Raw genomic sequence first — 22,127 nt, forward strand, 5'->3', positions numbered from 1 at the left:
CCATCTATTCCCTTGCAACGCATACACACGCATGGGCACTGATATAAATAACTTTATTGACAATGAAAAAGCACACGTTGGGTATGACTGCGGCTCGGGGTTCGAATGAGATAGAGAGAGATAGAGAGCGTCTGGTCGGCTCTGAGCCAGGGAGAGAGGGGGCGGCTGCCGGCGCTCTGAGCCCGCCCACGGATGGCCGTCGCTGGGGCTACCCTCCGGCCAGTGCTAGGGATGGGGATTGGAGCTGAGTGGCCACTGAAGCCTCCGGTGCTATGGAGGCGAGCCGCGCTGCCCGGGCAGAAGGTATAATTACAGGCCAGCCCGACCGTCGGCCGGCGTCCTTTGCATAGGAATGGCGTATTTCGCTCGGAGGGCCGGTCGGAGCTGTGGGCGAGGTCGGGTTATCACAGCGTGTGGGTTTCGGTTACCAGGGACTCAGTGCTGGATGGTTTCGGTTAACGTTTGGTTTTAGTTACCATTTGGTTCAAGTCTTCAGTGTCGTCCAGTCACAGCCTTGCCGTTTGAGAGCAGCAATTGAGGCGCTGATTTTCACAGCCGGCCGGTTGATCCAGTTTTGTCTCCACGTACCAAGGATAGCCGCCGACTCAAACTTGATGAAGATATATGGGCGCAGGATTTGGCGCGCTACCTTCCCTCGGGCTTTCTGGCCTACAACGGGAAAAGATGGGCGCGATGCTTCTGATGTGTTTGGATCAGTACCTGGAATGCGAGGGGCGACTTTGGCTGACTGTTGTAACAATGGGTGACGGTCGACGGGACATCGCTCGTTATGGTGTCATCACTCGCTGGGAAGCCACCAGTGTTCACCTGCATTTGTTTTTATTGAAAAATAAGACTTCAGCCTTTGGTTTGGTCTGTTGGTCTATTTGTCACACCATGCAATAGTCACGGCGGCCTTTGGTTTGGTCTGTCTGCTGAGTTTGGCATAGCTACCGGCACGCAGCCGGTCACAGCGTGTCGCATAATTTGCGACCGGTGGATGAAGAGAGGTGACTGGTGACCGTGTATCGATGGGAGGCTGCTGGAGATGGGATAACGTGCTTTGAGCAATGAGCAGGGAACATGTGTGATAGGTGAGCGATGGTGTCATGAGACCTGGAAGGGGCAGGGAGGGCGGCCGGTCCGGCTATAGTGGACAGATCAGAGCGCTGGCAACCGCCAATGTACGGAAAACAATGGAGAGAAAGAGCGCACAAATGAGCGTCCGAACCCCTGCCGAGCACCGCCGACCAAGAAGACACGGGAGAATTATGTAACAACTGGCATACATTATCAGCGAGACGGGCTGGACACCGTTTGATTATGGGACACCATCGCGGACGGGGAGCCCTATTAATGAGTCATGTATTGCACTCCTCGGCCGCTGTCGGGTGCCGCTCCCGACACGAAACTGAGCGCTCGGCGCGCCCTTCTGAGGTCACTGGCGCGGTGCGCAGCCGCGCGCGCGGCCCACCCAACACTACCTGACCTGACCCGACCGGCGGCGCGGCGCCGCCGCCACGCGCGCGACAGAGTAGAGAAGAGAGAGATAGAGAGGAAGATGATAGACTGAGAGGTAAATGTCAACAATGTGGAGACATGCACCACGTTAACAACGGCTTTGTAAATAACTGTAGATGTTGTCTATGTACAACACTATGTACATCGATATAATAAATTCAATATAAAAAGACGTGTCGGATGATAGACTATTGTTGAAATTGCCGGCTACGCAAGAAGAATTTAAGAGATCAAGAGGTGCTAACTTCCGAAGCGCCGTGGCTGCAGGGTGATTACAAGGCGTCAACTAGTGAACTGAAATGGACTCTCAGATGGCACACAATCGGCGACGTGTCGCCGCCGCGACTCTCGGCGACACAACACAACGGCGAGGGGCGGCGTGCCGGCGGCCGGCCAACTGAGGGCGCCAGCAAGGCACAACCGAAACGCGCCCGGCGCGCCGCCGCCAGCCCCGCCGGACACACACATATCACAAGGGCGGAAGGGGGCGGCGCCTAGAACAGCGCCGGGGTGCGGCGCGCGGCCAGCGCGGCGCCCGGCGCGACCGTTGAGCTGAACAGGAAGCTTGGCACTTGGTTCTGTCCCGGCCGGTGGAACAGAGACGACATTCTGCCGGCAGAAAAAGCGGGGAGCGGTCAGAGATGGACGCGCCGACTGGGCTGGCAGTCAAAAACAGGCGACAGAAGGATGGCGGTCAGAAATAGACGGACAGAAGGATAGCTCGGTAAAAACAAACGATCACGCTGGGTGCCCGTCCGAGACGGATGAACAGATGGGGTTGAGGCTAGAAACAGGAGATAACCAGAGCGTGAGTACAGCCGTGCCGTATTTGGACCTTTCCTGAATGACTACGATAGGTCAACTCACTACAACTGCAAACTAGTCAACAAATATGTCAAACCGAAAAACTAGCGGTCAACTTGCATTAACAATGCTCATCATCCAGAGTTTGCTCTGAGCCCTAGCTATGCATTAACCAGTTGACGAGTTCGTTTGTCGGATAGTTCGGCACTTCTCTCCAGTCAATTTGCAAATTGCCACGATATTCCAGTACTTCGTGGACTGACAGGTTTCCAGACAGCGCGCCAATGTGGTCCACCTCTCGACTCGAGGAGTTTCCGAACTGCCAGAGTTTTCATATTCCTTGTAACATTCATAAGATCAAAATAGACGGCACTAGCAGCCGTCTGGAAGAACTGCACAGCGCGGAGGGGTGTTTAATGTTTATAGGATTGGTGCTACATGAAAAGCGTTGCTGCTTCCAAAAACTCCAATTGGCAATGCGGGACAGAATTGGGACCGTGCATTGTAAGAAAGATCATGAAAATTCAGCATTGAGGTCCATAAATAGGAACTGTAGTCCATGACCTCGCGCAAATTCCAAAGGTCAGTCAGGCTCTTGCATTATTTTCACCCCGAGTAGCCGAACCGCGCTGGTGCCGTCCTCGATATGAAGAACAGCAGCAACACTGATCCTATAATACTTCGTTTTCCAATGCCTGATATCCTTCTCGAGAATGGAATCGCTATCTGGAATAACATCGAAATCCCACTGTTTTGAAAAGCGTCGAATTCGATAGCGTTGTTATTACAGGCTGCAACTTTAACTGCCTTCATTTCGAGATGAAGTCGTGGCAAATTATCCTCGGAATCGTCCAATCTCTCTGCTGCGCTGTATCTGAACACAGCTCAGACGAGCGTCAGTTTCGACCTTCTACACAGCACAAACAAGAACGGTCTCGATCGCCCTCCTTGCATAGGTAGTGGACAGGATGACAGTTGAAACCCTTTGCTACAGGGACAGTTCTTTCTTTCAGACAGAGAAGTTTGCTCTGCTATAGTAGCGCAAACTTCCCGGTCAGGGGACGCAGTGGCGTTGTAATAAATAATCAGGGTCTGCGAGTCGGTCCGCGAACGATTCCGATCCGAGGACACAACAATGTCGCAGTTGGCGGACAGCATCAATTCCAGGGCCAGTGAGCGGCACGTAGCGATGTCGCTATTCGCAGCAGTCCTCCACTGCAGTCCTCTATCGAGCCGGCAGAGAGCAGCAAGTAACGCCGGGCCCGGACGGATGTTTGCCGGCTGACCCTTTAGATATATCTGGCGGCGAGTGTTTGGCGGCGCCGGCTCCGATTGCTGCCCGTACTGCCAGCTCTTGACAGTGCATAAACAGGCGTGTCACGATGCTCGGCGGGAGACGACCGAGGACGCTTCGGCAGCAGACACACCAGGGGCGCCGACCGGCCGGCCGAAACAAGTCGGCCCCGCGCTGACATTGGCTGCGGCCCGCCGGCCGGAGCCGCGGCGTGGCTCCGACGGCTCGAATTTAAAGTTGGCTCAGAGTTGGACGGCCCGGATTTTATGAAACGCCGTCGGGAGAAAATGAAATGGTAGCGCCACTCGGCAAGTGCATTGGATGTGTAAAAACGGCGGATTCTTTGAAGTCGGCTCAGACGAACCCTTCAGAGGTGCAGCATAGCTGTTGGGTCAGCAGAAGTGCTATTCGTCTGAGAGACCACTCCATGTGTTATGCATCAGAGGAATTCAAGACCGTCGCTGTGAGTGAAATCAATGTCGCTTAGAGGTGCCGTGTCGTGCAGGACAGACAATGCGTCGGCCGTCAGGCTCGTCTTTATTCCGTCCTACCAGCCATCAGCTGTGCGTCTTTACCCGGTCTCACCAGCCGGCAGCCTCGTCTTTGCCCCGTCTTTCCGGCCGCCGGACTCGTCTTTACCCGGTTTCACCAGCCAGCAGCCTCGTCTTTGCCCCGTCTTTCCGGCCGCCGGACTCGTCTTTACCCGGTCTCACCAGCCGGCAGCCTCGTCTTTGCCCCGTCTTTCCGGCCGCCGGACTCGTCTTTACCCGGTCTCACCAGCCGGCAGCCTCGTCTTTGCCCGATTTTACCGGCCGTTAGACTCGTCTTTACCCCGTTGTACTGGTCAGACTCGTCGCTCGTCTTTACCGCGTGTTACCGGCCGTCACACTCGTCTTTACCCGGTCTTACCGGCCGTCAGACGTGCATCTCTGTGGCAGACGCCGTTCGTCAGACGTCCGTCTCGATGCTAACGGCGTTGACGTTGTTGTTGTGCCGCGGCGCGCAGTTGAGTTTGGTGCTGGCCTCGTGACCCAGCAGACCCTCCTCCAGGTCAATCTCCGACGATGAGTCGGATAGCGAGTCCTTCTTCACCTGCTGGCCTGTGAGAGGGAGGCGCGGCGTTATCAGTGAAAGTTTACTATCGCGCTCTAAGGCACTGGGTGGTTCATATCTGGGAATAATGAGAGTTGGCCAGGCAGACTGTCATCAGCGTAAGTTGTACTGGGATACGTGGTACCAGTGTCATCCGAGGGAATGACTAGCGATTTGGGAAGTCTCGGGCAACGATTCGAGTCCATTGTGAAATGCTGGAATGAGGAACGAGATACTATGGTGCAAATCGAAAAAGCCACGTTAGATTGTTAGAACGAAAGTGGAGTGGCTTTTACGAGCCGGAAATGGGCGGCATCGCACAGTGTCCAGCAGACTTAACTGACAACCTGTTTTACTAACATTGGTTTAGTATATTGCTCTGAATTCAACTGTGGAGAAATAATCTGCTGGTGCTCATGGCAAAAGGCATTTATTTCTTCCTTTTCCCTGTATAAAGTGACGAGGACGTCACTCACCGACAGTGCCGGGCAGGTATGGACAGCTGGTGACGTGGTTGAAGTTGCACGACTGCATCTCCTCCTGGTCCGTCTCGCGGTGGTAGAAGTAATTGAAGTTTGACACAATGACCGGCACGGGCAGCGCAATGGTCAGCACGCCGGCAATGGCGCACAGTGAGCCGACAATCTTCCCCCAGACGCCGACCGGTCTGTGGCAGACGCGGGTCACAGGTCAGTGTGGGTCATGGAGAGAGGTCACAGGTCACCGAGCAGGAGTCACAGGTCACCAAGTCCCCTATTCAGTCTTCTAATTTGACTCCATGCAATCCTGATGGTACCGGATGTGGCAGGTCGCTTAAACTAATAAGGAAACCATAAAGGAAAAGGTATACTGGCAAGAGGAATGATATCGAAAATTGGAAAAAGTTTCACGCTGGGTGTCGCTGATTGTAGGACATCCACTCTCGCGGCATATGCTACTTAGTATACAAGAAATAATCACAGTATTTAGTTAAACACGTCGTAATTCTTCGGATCACAGCTGAGCTAGAGGTTGGAGCTGAAAACTACAACAGTGACGTCAGACTAAACCAGCACCATTGGACGCCATTCCCTTCCATTTGGTGGGGTTACTCTGTGTTATTTAAACATAATGGTGCGATTTATTGTCTCCGCCGGCACCGACTACCTGTAAAACACTAAGTTGCGGACACATAAAATGACTAGGTAAATATGACCATGCAGTAAATGCTGTTGATTATTTCTACCTCTAATAATGTTCGCCCGTTTTGACTAAAAATGGTGTTTTGGTACTCACTACATAACAAAATAAGTGTCTGTGCCATATTTTACAGAATAAAATGGACTCAAAAGTTGAAAATTAACTCAATATATTTTTGAAGGTTCTTCTCACTTTCAGATTCTACTGTTGTCCATTTTATCGCATAAAGCAGGCCCAGTGATCACTCTCAGTGTGCATGGTGCATTCTATCGTGCACGGTCCACCTCACAATCGTCCACAGTTCCTACTGAAAAAAAAACTCCAGCTAGCCCCTCTCCCTACGTCACGACAATGGCATTGCAGCGCGGCATGCAAAAGAGACGTGCAAAGCAGAGCAGCAGAAGAAGTCGAGCTCGGGCGAAAGCTAGAGGTCGCCAAGCAGATTAAGTAAGAGGGAGTGAGAAGTGAAAGAAGAAGACCGGATGCCGGATGTGAGAAACACGGGGTAGAGTGACTTCCGTACACCATGTCGCCGTATCCGACGGTGGTCATTGTCACCACAGCCCACCAAAACGCGTCCGGGATAGACTTGAACAAAGAATTTTCCGAGCCGGCCTCGGCGAAGTATACAGCGCTTGAGAACAGAACCACACCTGCAACACAGTGACAGAGCGCGTCAGGAGCGGTCAGCAGGCGCCGGCACCGAGCGACACCGCACAGCGCGCCGGCCGCGGTCACCTCATGTCGCCGTAGCCAACCGTTGTCATGGTAACCACCGCCCACCAGAAGGCATCCGGGATCGAGGCGAAACAGGACTCTGCGCCGCCGGCCTCGGCGAAATACACGGCACTCGAGAACAGAACGACACCTGTAACCAGTAGCGCACGTCAGCTGTGGGGCGGGGACACAGCGGCACTGACCAGTGTCCGGAGTAACCAAGGTCCGACGTAACCCATGGCTGGCGTAACTCATGGTTGGTGTAACCAGTAGCGCACGTCAGCTGTGGGACGGGGACACGGTGCGCCAACCAGTGACCAGGGTCCGGCGTAACCCGTGGCCGGAGTAACAGGGGCCGGCGTAACGCGTGACCGGCGTAACCCGTGGCCATCGTAACCCGTGGCGCATGCTAGCTGCGCAGTTAGGACACGTCGCACTGCGCCCGAGGATCGGGAGCAGTGGCCGCGTGTCGCACTGGTCTGCAGTGTTGATGGATCTTTTTATGTGTGGTTTCTTCTGCGTGGCCCACCTAGCATAGCAACCCTCTTAGCATTATGCTCCTGGTAAAAGAACAGTTAGCATGGCACGTACACGAAGTCGTGCGAGGTTCTTACTAGGATGATGGCATCTAGCGGCCCAGTGTGTATGTAAGGCTACGCCAGTCCTGTATAGCCATTTGGTCAAGGGCTGAGCCCTTCAAAGGATTCTAACGTGAGAGTTCATACGAAGAAGCGATGCACATTTTGTTTATTTTAAACACCTATGTTTGCAATATGACTGGTAACATCGCATGGATACTGCTGCCACTAAGAGATAAATTAATGATTCACATTCGTATACTTGTGACAAGCTTTCAGGCAGTTTCTCGCTGCTCGGATATGCTCACTTATAAAAGGGTGCCTTGGTTGTTACCAAGCCAGCAACTCAGCAATTTCTGCGCTGATTTTCAGGGAACTGTCTGCAACACCTTCATGCCGTGGCACCGCCACCGTGTTGATATCAGACACATTTCTCGAGCACTCTGGCTGATGGGTGTCGTATAATTGTGTCAGCTGCTGTGCCACATCAGATGCCACACCATAACGATATTGCATAAAATCTTACTTGAAAGTGGGCCCAAATAAATTTTATTTCAATGCTGTTCCCTTTATAAAATAGTCGGAGGACGCGAGTCTTTCTTTAATAATTACATATCTATTTATTTTTTACGCATTATATTTGCGGAGCCTCACCGATTTCAGCTTGCTTATTGAATTATTGAAACGCTTATTGAATTGCTTATTGAATTGAATACCTAATTTACCTATGTAACGACGTAAACTGTGAATACGAATTACGAATATAACAATTCAATTGGAGAATGAGCCAAATGATCGTCAAATTTGTGACTATTACCATTATCAATGTAAAAGCCCGGCTTTGAAGCGTAAGGAGCAATGCCCTATGCTTATACATATACATGAGCGCATCAATTTCCCGCTCTAGCGCCCATCACAGCAGCCTGGCGACGGGGCGACGAGTACTGCGGTGCAGCATTATCTCAGGGGCTCGAAGCCACTGCCATCTAGCGAGCAGGATAGAAGGTCTCGGCGCACGGCAATGGTAGGGCAGTGTCCAGTGCCAATAGCTGAAAATGGTTGTCTTAGATGATGAAGGAATCAAAAGGCTTATAAATCATTATGCATGCTTATAATCCTCACTGGCACTCATTGACATCCACCGGTGGACGTGAACGCGAACGCGACTCTTGAGTGTTTATATGTTAGTACCTATTCGCCACGGCCTTTGACCAAGTCAGAGTGGCTGCATTAGATCGCCTTATTGCTCTGCCAAGGTCAATGTCACTATCGATTCTCCCATATCCCTATCGAATACTGAATGTCGCCTTCTGTGTCGATCGACCAATTGCGCGCATATTAATGGGAAAACTCCTAGAAGAGACGCTGCAATTCCTGCCATTATCGTCACCTGAGCCACCATCGTCACACTCATGTCTGAATAATTCAGCACACCTAAACAGGGCCATTTGGCCGGAGAGTCGCGCCTCTGCACACGGTAGTAATCTACCTTCCACCGGTCTGGGGCCATCCTGCTCGCCCTAATGGCACTGCTGTGGGATGGTTTCGGATTTCCACGGCTAAGAGGCAGGAGGCGGCACAAGGCCACGTCGCTGAGGCAAGTGGCAGACGGGTGACGTCATGCTAACGATGGTGATGGGCTGCATAATATGCTGCTCTGAGGGTGGTTAAATATGAAGGCAGGGATAGAGGGAGAGAGAGAGAGAGAGAGAGAGAGAGAGAGAGAGAGAGAGAGAGAGAGAGAGAGAGAGAGAGAGAGAGAGAGAGAGAGAGAGAGAGAGAGAGAGAGAGAGAGAGAGAGAGAGAGAGATGAGATATTTCAGGAATCTTGATACGGTGCCGTTTTAGCACTATTTCAAAGAATGTTATCAGTCGCATTTTAGTTCCATATTTCTTCTTGACTGTTATTATACCACACTAGGTGTCCAGCATTACGCGCAGCGTAATAAATCAATTTTCATTAAAATCGGCCAAGTAGCGGCCGAGTTATTGCCAGAATAAATTTGGTGACTCCTCTTGGCCGGCGGTGCCCTGTTCCGGTATTCATTGCCAAAGGTCAGTGACCTTCCGGCTCTGATTTCGCTCAGTTTGGCAAGCGAAGAAACTGAGCCTAAGGCGCGTGCTCTCTGATCGGCGCCGGCCGCGGCCCAAAATCCCGCAAAGATGCGCCCGCCACGTGCAAACCACCGAACCCACCCCCACCAAAATTTAATACGACAAACAGATGCACGCGTCCGACTTACGTTCAAAATTTCACCCCCGTAGCCCGCACCGTTCCGGAGCAATAGCCCGCCAAGCGTGACTGACGCGTTACGTACAGACATTTTGATTTTTATATATGTAACTAGAGGGACAGCATTACGCGCAGCGTAAAGAGGGACGGCATTACGTGCAGCGTAATAAATCAAGTTTCAATAAAATCGGCCCAGTAGCGGCCGAGTTATGGCCAGAATAAATTTGGCGTCTCCTCCTGGCCGGCGGTGCCCTGTTCCGGTATTCATTGGCAAAGGTCAGTGACCTGCCGGCTCTGATTTCGCTCAGTTTGGCAAGCGAAGAAACTGAGCCTAATGCGCGTGCTCTCTGATCGGCGCCGGCCGCGGCCAAAATCCCGCAAAGATGCGCCCGCCACGTGCAAACCGGCGAGCGCACCCCCTCGAAAAGTTGATACGACAAACAGATGCACGCGTCCGACTTGCGCCCAAAATTTCACTCCCGTAGCCCGCACCGTCGCCTCGCAACAGCCCGCCAAGCGTGACGGACGCGTTACATACATACGTACAGACATTTTGATTTTTATATATGTAACTAGAGGGACAGCATTACGCGCAGCGTAATAAATCAAGTTTCAATAAAATCGGCCCAGTAGCGGCCGAGTTATTGCCAGAATAAATTTGGCGTCTCCTTCTGGCCGGCGGTGCTCTGTTCCGATATTCATTGCCAAAGGTCAGTGACCTTCCGGCTCTGATTTCACTCAGTTTTGCAGCGAAGAAACTGAGCCTACGGCACGTGCCGTCTGCTCGGCGCCGGCCGCGGCCAAAATTCCGCAAAGATGCGCCCGCCACGTGCAAACCGCCGAGCGCACCCCCTCGAAAAGTTGATACGACAAACAGATGCACGCGTCCGACTCGGCACCAAAGTTTCACCCCCGTAGCCCGCACCGTTCCACAGCAATAGCCCGCCAAGCGTGACGGACGCGTCACATACATACGGACGTTTTGATTTTTATATATGTGAACAATTTTCATTAAAATCGGCCCAGTAGCGGCCGAGTTATGGCCAGAATAAATTTGGTGACTCTTCTTGGCCGGCGGTGCTCTGTTCCGGTGTTCATTGCCAAAGGTCAACGACCTGCCGGCTCTGATTTCACCCAGTTTTGCAAGCGAAGAAACTGAGCCTAAGGCGCGTGCCGTCTGCTCGGCGACGGCCGCGGCCCAAAATCCCGCAAAGATGCGCCCGCCACGTGCAAACCGCCGAGCGCACCCCCACCAAAATTTAATACAACAAACAGATGCACGCGTCCGACTTAAGTCCAAAATTTCACCCCCGTAACCCGCACCGTTCCGGAGCAATAGCCCGCCAAGCGTGACTGACGCGTTACATACATACATACATACATACGGACATTTTGATTTTTATATATGTAAATTGTTCACTGTCCATGGATTCGGACAAGTGCCATGATCCCTATATAGTCTGCGCCGCTCTGTGTGGGATTCAACAGACAACAGCGGTCTTCATTCCATTTATAGTCTTTGTTACCGTCAACAACGGATTTAGGGTACTATCCAAGAGCCGTCCAGTTTCGCAGGGCCGCCGGTCATCAATTACTGTCCGGTGACGAAAGAGCGGTATGCAGACACCAGCTGGGAGCGTGACTTGGCCCGTGACGGTCCAAGAGCGGCGTCCAGGGGCTGGCACCAGTGGGAAGGCAGCTGAACAACACATAGCACAACGTCTGTCGCCAATCGGGACTTTGAATTTGGTCTCAACTCAACGACGTCAGTGGTAGGAGTAGGAATAGCTTATAGGTACATAGGTACCCATCCCTGTTGATTATGGTTTTCAGCATTCGGATTGTAGCAGACGATGTGCTTCAGAATTTCTGAGGAGCAAGGTCCATCACTTTATCATGGCATTCGTTCCCAGCGTATCTCACCTACCATAGTTGGCATTTGTTCTCGACGGCCTGCGACATTTTCTGTGGCTGAAACCACGCGTTTTACGTCCGGTGGCGCCATGTTAAATGTCAACCCGGCATTGGCACTCGGATTTATCGCGGCTCGGCCTTTCCGTTCACCGCGCTTGTCTGACCTCTGCGGGCGACCCCTCCAGGCCAGCTCCGTGTCGGGCTTCCTCCCCAGCGGCCTGTCGGTGACCGAACCCGACACCCCCACACCGCCCCGCGGGCCTCCGGACCCGCGGGTGGGCGCACAACACACACATCGATCCGCCCGGGTCCAGTCGCCGGTCGGTTCAACTCCAGACCGTCACACAGTCGGCCCGCCCCGCTCCCCCTCCCCGCCCCCGTCCCTGTCGAGATGTTGTGCCGCACGGCAACAGGACTATCAGACGGCAACACGAACCAGGAATGGCAGAGCAACACGATTAGCACAGGCAACACACTGTCACACAGTAACACACAACTTCGCACAGTAACACGACTGGCAGAGGGTAACACGAACCAGGAATGGCACAGCAACACGATTACAGCAACACACTGTCACATAGTAACACACGACTTCACACAGTAACACGTCTCACACAAGGCAACACGACATGCGACCGTCACACAGTAACTCACTGTAACACAGTAACAACTTCACACAGCAACACGCGAGTGTCGCAAAGTAAACGACTGAATCCGCCCAAAGTCACACAGCATCAGTAATGACACAAGGTAACACACTGGCATCAAAGCCTTACGACTGGCACACAGAATGCGGTCAACGGCTCGGGCTAAGTGCATTACGCTGTCACATGCACTGCTCTGGACGGTCGGCAGCCCCCGTAAGGTCATCGTTTATTGGAAAATTAATAGCCTATCATCCACATCTACCCGTGTCACTTGCACGGCCTTGTGCTGGGCCGATGTATCAGCGGTATCGGACCGCTGACCTGCTTTAACCTTTAGAGACTTCAGTCTCCTCGACCAGTGCACTCTACATAGCCGTTGTCTGTGTGTGGCCCACAAAGGTCCTCAGTTCACTAAAACGGTATCAGGCTACTGACCTGGCCCGAGAAGCGTCATCAGATCAGTGGCCGGTCCGCACCAGCAGGTCAGATCAAATGCCAACCCAAATATAGCGGTGTATAGTCGACTACAGAATGATGTTCCACTCCTCAGAAGCTATCAGTTGACCGGAGCGCTAAGTTGTGCCGTTTATCACGCAATTAAGCGTGTCGATTGTGAGCATTGGGACAAAGCTAATTTGTGAACTCAGCCCGGGTGATGCAGCACAGCCTACCACTCCAGGCAAACAATTGCCTGTGAAAAGTGGAACATCATTCTGTAGTCAACTATGTCTGTAACAAATGCTAAGCGCAGCGATATGGACTGGCCAACTGCGGTGGCTGGGATTTTTTTTTTCAGATTCGATTATGATGATATTTGCAGCGACTCTCGCATGCATGATGTTCGCTATTGTTTTAGTTTCATACTTCTAGTATCTTTTCTACTTCTTTCTTCTTTCCCCCTCTCTATCCTCTCCCTCTCTCTCTCTCTCTCTCTCTCTCTCTCTCTCTCTCTCTCTCTCTCTCTCTCTCTCTCTCTCTCTCTCTCTCTCTCTCTCTCTCTCTCTCTCTCTCTCTCTCTCCCTCCCTCCTCCTTCCCTGCCCCTCCCCGTCCTTTGTTCTCCCTCCCCCTCCTACGCCCCCGTCCAACAAATGATCCATCCCGTGTCCGGCCGGCGATCTGACACGTCCGCCGCTCCGCCCGCGCAATGACCGATTCTCGGGCTCTGATCCATGTGCGCGGCTCACCCACGCCCACCCCATCCGGTCTGCCGTCCACGGCAGGCGGAGCTCTGTCCGCCCGCGCGTCTCCGCCGCTGTACCTGACCTTTGTGGGCCGGCCCCGGACAGCACCGGGGGCGGCCTCCGACCGACCGCGGTCTCTCGGGACGGCCGACCGATGAAGGTGTGCCGCCACCCATCAGATGGCAATCACGGCGGGTCGCCCTCCCGTGGAGAGAGAGAGAGCCCGGCGACCGGCGTGGGTTGGTGTCCCCCTACTCTCTAGCCACGGCGACGGCGAAATTATGCGGCGACTATGTGCTGCCGGTGGACGCCGGCTGATTTTAATGGTAATTCTTCTGGAAGTTGTCACAGTCTGAGGCACGTCAACACCCACGGGTAGCCAATTTAACCAGCACTGTTCGATGAAATGAATATTGTTAAAAGTTCATTTTCAATTCATGAATACCTGTGCTAGGAAAAGTTTCCAGTCAACTGATTCTAAGTTTGTTGAATTATTTCCGGGCTAGGAACGAGTATGAACTGAAATAAATTAATGAAATGAGTTAGCTCTCAATAGCTAACAAGTGTACATTATACAATGCAATGGGTGCAGTTTTGCATGCAGATCGCATAGATCAGAATGCGTGTAAAAAACAATATAGATATTAATCGTAGACACCCATTCTTGGTCAGCATGAACATTGAACAATAAACGAATGATCGAATGAATCGTGTCCACTACCGTCTCAAACTAACAGCTATGGATCTCAAACTAGCAAACAAGGCATCACGAAGAATACCGTTACGCCAAGTATACCTATAGGCACTCGGAGAAAAAGAATTTCGTCACGCTTGGGTCAAATTACAGGCGAGCACCCAAGCATTGATGATTGGGGGCTGCTACTTTTAGATGTAATTGGATCGTACGATGCATAGAACACGTACAATTACCGTACATCTCTCCCGAATCTCTATGTTGTCCAGCCAACCGAAAACATGCATTTCACGCTACAGATCTTTTGTGAACCTAATTGGTTTGCCTGGGTCGTTATCTGAGAGACGAGGCCCGAGAAATAGGCGACGGTCTCTCGGTAATCGAAGGATCTGATATTGGGTAGGCGGGGCCGATTGGATGCCTGGCTCGCCCAACTCGTCTCGGTCGTCTCCGAGTGAGATGAATTCGTGCGATAAAAAGGAGCATTTTGGGAGCCATCGTAGAATTTTAGCGCGATATTGCCAAACTCAAGTTCAATCGGTGACCTTGCAGGTGAGGTCAGCTACAAAATCACCAAAACATTGCTTTCTGTGTAAAGGGTTTCTGAGCAGACCATTGCCACAAAGATTTAAACACAAAAGCGAACCTACTGCAGGATTTGATATTTTCCGATCTAAGCTTTTTTAGATAATTTATATAAGGACGGCATATAGGAAGGCTTCGTTATCTTTAATAAAGTTATACTTGGCTATTGTAAAGGCGGATCGGATGAACGGAGTATATGCCGAAGCTGATTGGATCCCTAGCAACTATAGGGTCTTTTCACACGGAGCCTTCCTTCCATAGACAACCAAGACATCGCCTATCAAAAGGAGTCGGAAAGGCAACATTCTTGTAAGATAAAGCTCCTCAATGATAAGAACTCACTGTATGCATGTTTATAAGCCTTTCATCTGTAAATTGATGATGGATGCTCGAAATACGCATACGTCTCCACTTGATCTTACCAACAGTTTACAAACGTTTACAAACATTTATCACTCACAACAGTGATTAGTCATCATTGTATGCAGACTGAGGTCAACTTGCGCCTTACCTATCCACCAGACTGTGGTGCTAGCAGCATATGAACGGATCATTTAGCAGTTCACCTCCATATTGAAAAGTAAAGCTATTTTAAAGCTACCACCTGGCGTTTAGTTATCACCGAATATAGGTGCATAGCTGCCCACTTGTCCTGAACCACTGACACTCCAAAATCCACCCGCATTCAGCATTGGACCTCCACTAAAGTGATCCGCCTTGTCAACCGAGCCACTTAGTTTGTGAGCTTGTTTGTGCTCTCCAGTACAAACAGCAACTCCGAATAAGATTGCAGACCCTCCGGGTGTGTTTCTGCTCCACTGAAACGCTGTTTGCCAAGAAAGTCGGCTCCGAACTCTGAACGGGAAGCTGATCGTGTTGATCAAACGGCGCTCGGCGATCGGCCGTGTGTTCCGCCCAGTGCGTTCAACAGTCAACAGATCTCCGATTGGCATCTGTTTTTTGTTTTGTTTGTTTGCTTTGTTTGTCGGGAATGGAAATTTCGCTACAAAGAGAAGATGCGCTTGCTGAACCAACCATGTTTTGTGACGTACTCGAGGACAATGTTACATATTATAATTTTGCAAAATACATTCGCGCATCCCCTGCGGTAGCCCTATTCAGCCACGCCTCTGAGCTGAATCCTACCCATTTGACGATAACCTACCTAATTAGGATTTTAGCGAGAGATGGATGACAGCATTAGTATGTCAGGAAATGTCAACATAAATACGAACCGCGCATCCCCTTCCCCCCTAACCGCGCATCCCCCTCCCCCAACCAGGATTTGAGTACGCGTATCCTGGGCCCTGTTTCACGGCCGCTGCCAGCGTGCTGCTATCACACATGTCAAATTGGGTTTCCATGGAGACATCAACATACCCGTATCTCCAACAATGCCACAATGACGTCACATACATATGTGACGTCAGCTCGCGAAATGCGATAACGGCATGGTAACAGCGTCCAGTGAAACACCACCCTAGTGTAGCTGTAGGTACTGGACGGCTAAGCCCCGAGTGTGGCCATGCGTCGGTGACTGATCGCCGACTAGAATAGAATCCACCTAAGAATCCACCTAACCCTCGCCGGCACAGGGGGGGGGGGGTGATGCAACCCCCCTAAGGTTTTTCGCGAATAACTCGCGTAAAAAGCGGCCGATCGCGACGAAACTTTCAGTACCCTCGCATTGATCAATTTTACACCTACCCTGAAAATTTCATGACCCTGACCCCAATGACCTTTGACCTGTGACCTCTTTTCTGTGACCATGTTTGGCCGAAATCGCGGTTCGGCGCATGTCGGCTCGCATTAGCCGCGCGTTTGCAAGCTTTTCGTGGTTTCAAACGTTCAAACATGTGATTTGATGTTGCTCCCATGCATTAGGGTGGGTGTCAAGGTCACCTGAAGGTCAGGTCAGGTCATTGACCTTTGGTGACCTCGGGTGACCTCGATTCACTTTTTCGAGTTTTACATGTTTCTGGGCTAGTTTTTGGAGCTGAATTCGAATTTAGCAACCATTTGAACATTTACGAAGTAGTTTTGGTGCCTTCGTAACATATTACGAAGCTGTCCGAGGCGGTTGACACGTATTACGAATACCCGTCACAACCCCTACCGGTTGACCTGACCTGACCTGACCCGACCTGGTCTAAATGCTTAAAGACATCATCTCTGATCAAAACTAACACGATATTCGTGATCAGCACCCCGGAAAACCACATAGCAGCCACACTTTACGACTTTCTAACAGGTCCCGATTTTCCCGGTTTTCGGGTCATTGACCTGACCTGGAAGGTCACCCGATGACCTAGGACCTTAAAATTTGGTATCATCGGCTTCCTCTCGTGACGGGCAACACGCTCGTTTTTTCCGCGAAGCTCTAGCTCGATCAGGGGCCAAACGCGAGGGTGGGTTCGTACCCCCCCCCCCCTTGTGCCGTCGAAGGACTCAAAATGGCCTGTGCCGGCGAGGGCTAACGTTGTAGTCAGCTTGTAGTGGGGGAGGCAGCGCTCAGTACACCAGTAGAACACGCGTGCTCTGCGCCGGTGCCTTTCACGGCAGCCGCTCTCACGGGCCGGCCATTAGCGAAATCAACTGTGAGAACCGCACAGACGGCGCTGGGCTCAGCTGTGCGCCGGGCCGGCGGCAGGTCAGCCCTCGTGCCGCCCACACCCCAGCCGAGTCTCCGGGAGAGAGATCTGCTGGGGCGGCTGGGCTTTCTAAGATGGGTTAACTTGCCACTTATGGAGAGGGCTGCTAATGACTAGCCTTCGACTGGAGGTGGCCGGGCCTTCTGGGATGGTTTAACTTGCGATTCGTGGAGAGGACTTTTAATGGCAAAGCTTTGACAAGTGAGGGTAGAGCCTACCCATCATTTATCAGCTTCTGCATTGGCTAAAACCACAACTCCGTTGCTTTCGAGCATGGCTACTGCGCCATTTTGTAAGTTACAAATGCATAAGCATTGACCAGTGAGCACTGCGCACTTCACAATGCACAATGCACATTGTACAATGTGCATGGATGCCTTGCACACGCTTGAGAATCGATTTGACAGCTTTTTGACGTCAAACAAAATGCTTTGCTGGCATTTTCTTATCCTTTTGTAATTCGCGCATCTGCATTGAGCATATATCGGATTAGTTCATTTTCAGTAACGCATAAGGTTTCTGAGAACTAGAACCTCAGGTGGCATTGCTAGCTAATGAATATTAACTAGTTAATCCCTGTTGAAACCTGCGCGTAACCATACCGGCATTGGATGCCGTCCCGAACAGCTTAGTGGAGTCTCCGCGGCTGAATGCAAACGATCCAGAGCGTTGTATAACCAGGCGAAATGGAGTCAATTGTCGGGATGATTGTTCCGTGGATAAGCGATGGATAACAATGGCACCAAGAACAAAACGTTAATTATGCCGACGTAACTGCCACCATAATGAGTCTTTGGTATGGGCCTGTGGCTGTTATGCAAATGATGTAGACCTGGAAACTATGGAAGCAGGCCAAACGCAATTCCAGCTCTGGAATCTTTGCACGGGACAGACGTTTTACCACATCCATATTTTTCACTTTTTAGCCTGATGCTAGTTGGTAGATTTTATCTAAGGTCTTTAGGCTAAATATGATTTGATTTGGTATGTGGCATTGCTTGAAACCAGCTTTTATGTTTTATCGCCACCTCCCTAATGGCTACATTCCTTGCTATTTTTTCTTTTAGTTACGTCATACAATTACCGGCCCTCTCATCTCTTGCTATCATTGAGGCTATCCCATCTCTGCGGTTTAAAACTATCACCAGAGAACATACGTAAGCCCGTCTGAGCCGGCTTACACTAAGTGGGCGGCATCACTCCAGTATTGCTGTGGGACGCCATGTGTTTTTGCAGAGACCTCTGGTTGGTCGCCGAGCGACGCTCGTTCGACGGGCTTACCCGGTCGGCGCAGTGAGCCGCCGAGCCGAGCCGGGATTCGGGTCCTATCCCCGCCGCGGCGCCCTGTTGACGTTGTTTACAGCACATCGGCGCCTTACTTATGGGCGCCCCACTACCCGTATTTGTAGCTGGGAAGGCGTTCCCGGTCACCCGCGGCACAACACTATCGATACGGTCAGTGTGGCTGCGGCGCACCGGCCGGGGTATGGGGCCGGGACCGACGCGCTGCAGCTGCGACACTGGTGGTGCGACGGAGCCATACACAGACACACTTCACAGGCACACAGACACACATCACCGTGCTGGTCATTCAATGCATCATATAATTACTTTAGTTTGAGACAATCCCAAAATCCCATCCCATAGATGAAATGACCATCAACCCCAGCGACTGCTTATCAGTAGGACACGGACCCCCAATACCTTTGATGAAACGACCACTGATCTGTGCAGATCGGTGGGGACTTACCTATAAACAGGAAGAAAATGAGCAACCCGAGCTCTCTCATGGAGGCCTTTAATGTTCTTCCTAGGATTTGCAGGCCCTTCGAATGCCGCGATAGCTTGAATATTCGGAACACTCGCACAAGCCGTATCACTCGGAGGATAGCCAGTGACATGGCCTGGTTCGATCCCGTCTCTGCGCCGGCCACTGTCGGCTTTGGCGTGGGCACCACGCTCTCGTCCTCTGCCACCACCGTGGCCAGCGTCAGAAAGTAAGGAATGATTGCCACCACGTCAATGATGTTCATCACGTCACGGCAGAAGCTGACCTTGTTCGGACAGGCGGCGAAACGCACGAGCAGTTCAAATGAGAACCATATGATACAGATGGTTTCTATAAGGAAGAATGGGTCGGTGACAGCCGGCACCTCGTCCTCCTCGACGATGGTACTGTTCGGCGCGCTGTACACCTTGTAGTGCTTGAATTCGGGAAGCGTCTCCAAGCAGAAGATGACGATGGAGAGGAGGATGACCGTCACAGAGATGATGGCCACCACCCGCGCGTTCTGTGAGCTCTCCGGGTACTCGAACAGCAGCCACAGCTTGCGCTGGTACTTGTTGTTGGGTAGCGGCCGCTCCTCCTCCTTGATGAAACCCTCGTCCTCCCTAAAACACAGACGCGTGTAGTCAACTGCCGCCGAGCATTTTGGACAGTCGCTTCTCGGTTTTGGGAGGATTGTGAGGACATGGATACTGGATAGACCTGTGGGTGATCGTATCATAACTTCCGTTACATAGATTCCGTTAATTATTCTTCATAACTTTATGTAATGACCTTAAGTCTGTTCAGTCTTAGCAATGCCTGCAAATCTGGTTTACAATTGGGTACTCAACAGTGCAAATAAATTGTCGTTATATTGGCTCTTTAAAGACGGCACTTATATTTTTCCTCTACAGTAGAAATAGAAACCATTGTAAATGAGCCACATTGCTGCGAGCTAACTGCGACTTTAATCCAACTGCGAAATCTAATCTGGTCACAACTCTGATAATTTCCACTTTCTTACGAGTTATGGCTGCGGCACAGACCTGAACTTATTGATGGCATATTCTCCAAGTTCGTAGAACTTGATTTCCTCTGAGAACACGTCGAGCGGTACGTTGACAGGCCTGCGGAGCCGGCCCCCGCTCTGGTAGTAGTAGAGGATGGCATCGAAACTGAAACAGACACCACAAGGACACGTCAGACTCGATAGTTGAAGTAGGGGCACAAGCTGGTGAAAACAGGTGGCGTTTGCTGACCACCACTAACAGATAAAAATAAAAATGCATTATTTCCAATGCATCGAGCGAGAGCGTGGGGCGCCTCGAAAGGTAGGCCAGTGTTTCATGCAAAAAAGTGTTCCGGCGAAAGTTGTTGGCCTTATGCAATAGGTATGCATCGATTTCCGCGTATAAGGAAGACACGCCGCTCATTTTCTCAGCAAATGCACCAAAAGTATAGCTAAGTTGGTGTTCATATCTTTTCTGTAGAGACAGCGAAGGAACAAGTCGCGAGAGAATTGGGACGCTGTTTTACAGTTATTAGGACGATAAACAAGAAAAACAGCAGCATAAAGCTTTCGCGCTGTCAGAACAGAAAAACAAAACGCCACCTTAGCGCTCTCCTGAGACTAAGAACTTTGCGTGGTGCTTACAATACCAATGTCTTCAAGACCAGGAGCTAAGGTAACAAAACATTTGGTGTTTTAACCGAACGAAATTTAGCAAGGCAGCCTAATCATATATATAAAATAAGCAAAGCATTGTCCACACAAATTGTAGGACGTTTACTCGAGTTCGAAAAGCGATCTTCTCAGATATATTCAAAATAGACAAAACTCATCGATCAGCAGGTTTCAGTTGATTTGACACTACTCCATTCTCTTCCTCCAATATGCAAGGCGTGAGCGTCGTCTAAAATGTTCTCTGTTTGGCTTCCTTATTGGATGGCTGGCGGCGCCTTCCCGTATGCCTCTCCGCCGCCAAGGCGTTGGCTCTTCCCCGCATTAATCACGGGCTATGTTAATTTTCTGCTGCGTGTGCGCCCGGAAGCCCTCAGGCGACCAGATGAGCGAAACTGTGGCGTTCGGTTGCAGCTAGAGGCGAGAAACGAAGCAGCCACCTTGCCTGGCAACCAGGAGCAAGATTGATCGGGGCGCTCAGGTGGCCGCCGTCTCAGTGAACCCAGGAAAGGTCAGCAATCGCAATGAGAAATCAGCCGTGCTGGTTGATTCTCATATAAGGAACAGCCGCTTCGAATAAGAATGCAATTTTAAAACACCATAAATCTCCCAGTTCTCGGTCCGCGGGATATGAAGCTGAAACACGTTTGAATGCATTGGATCTCAGAGTTTTGTCTGTATCAGTTTAAAATGAACAAAATTATAAGGAAATAAAGATGTCTTCCTGTCAGTTGTTTGGTTTTTAATTAAACGCACAGCGTTCTTTTTGGGGGAGTTATTGTTGACAGTTGGGGGGTACGCTGAGAAAGGTCTTTCCTTAGCAATACTTTCGAGGCGGGCTAGATTCGTGCATTAGAAAAGACGAAAAGGAATCAGCTCATCGCATAAAGAGTCACCTAGTGGAAATGGACGGCGTACGTCTAGAATCGCTCCGTATGGGTAACTTAACCCTCGCGGGCCCGGGGGGGGGGGGGCGTTTTTCGCCCCCCTGGCGAATATTTGCGATAACTCACGAACTCTTAGGGATAGGAAGGCGAAACTTTCAGTACCTTTTCTCCCATCAATTTGACATCTTCTGAAGTAAAAAATTTGGACCTAGCCCCCTTGATGACGTCACAAGGTCCATTTTTCTAGACCCCTGCACGGCAAACTTCGGCGTCACAGACGCAAACTTCAAATAGCTGCTAAAAATAGAGTTTTAGAGATAAAGACAAATTACGAGCACGGCTGTGTAGCGTTTGACCTAGAGAAAAATAGAAAAATAGTTTCGGTGACCTGAGGTCAGAGGTCAGGTCAACGACCCCGAAATGCGGTTTTAGTTTTTCGCAAATAACTTCGACAAAAATGGTCCTAGAGCTACGGCAGTGATACCATCGCATTCGCCTTGTAAAGCCGCGTCGAATGATATATATTTTGTTTGGAAAAGGTCAAGTTTCATGTTGACCTCATGTGACCTCGAATGACCTCTGGTTGACCTTGACACATGAAAGGTCGTTTATGATGGATTTGTACCCGCTGATCACGAATCTGGCATCTATTTTCCTCTAAGCCTTCATTTAGAGCTTCCGGATGGCAAAATTGTCTTAT

At 50.9% G+C, this 22,127-nt stretch overlaps 1 protein-coding gene across 3 annotated transcripts in view; it reads right to left on the reverse strand.

The window, feature by feature from the left end:
• Positions 1-37: 37 nt before the first annotated feature.
• The window catches only part of LOC122372242 (potassium voltage-gated channel protein Shaker-like), a 66,898-nt gene continuing 44,808 nt past the window's right edge, over positions 38-22,127 (reverse strand). For all 3 annotated transcript variants that reach the window (XM_043349182.1, XM_043349184.1, XM_043349183.1), the window contains 6 exons: positions 19,906-20,034; positions 18,842-19,482; positions 6,414-6,543; positions 5,188-5,378; positions 4,529-4,719; positions 38-2,130 (listed from right to left, as the gene is read on the reverse strand). In XM_043349182.1, the coding sequence (XP_043205117.1) occupies positions 4,568-4,719; positions 5,188-5,378; positions 6,414-6,543; positions 18,842-19,482; positions 19,906-20,034 (1,243 nt within the window). In that variant the 3' untranslated portion in view covers positions 38-2,130; positions 4,529-4,567. The remainder of the gene's footprint in view (positions 2,131-4,528; positions 4,720-5,187; positions 5,379-6,413; positions 6,544-18,841; positions 19,483-19,905; positions 20,035-22,127) is intronic.

This window comes from Amphibalanus amphitrite, unplaced genomic scaffold, assembly GCF_019059575.1.
Source record: "Amphibalanus amphitrite isolate SeventyFive unplaced genomic scaffold, NRLGWU_Aamphi_draft 001334F_arrow, whole genome shotgun sequence".
NCBI lineage: Eukaryota > Metazoa > Arthropoda > Thecostraca > Balanomorpha > Balanidae > Amphibalanus > Amphibalanus amphitrite.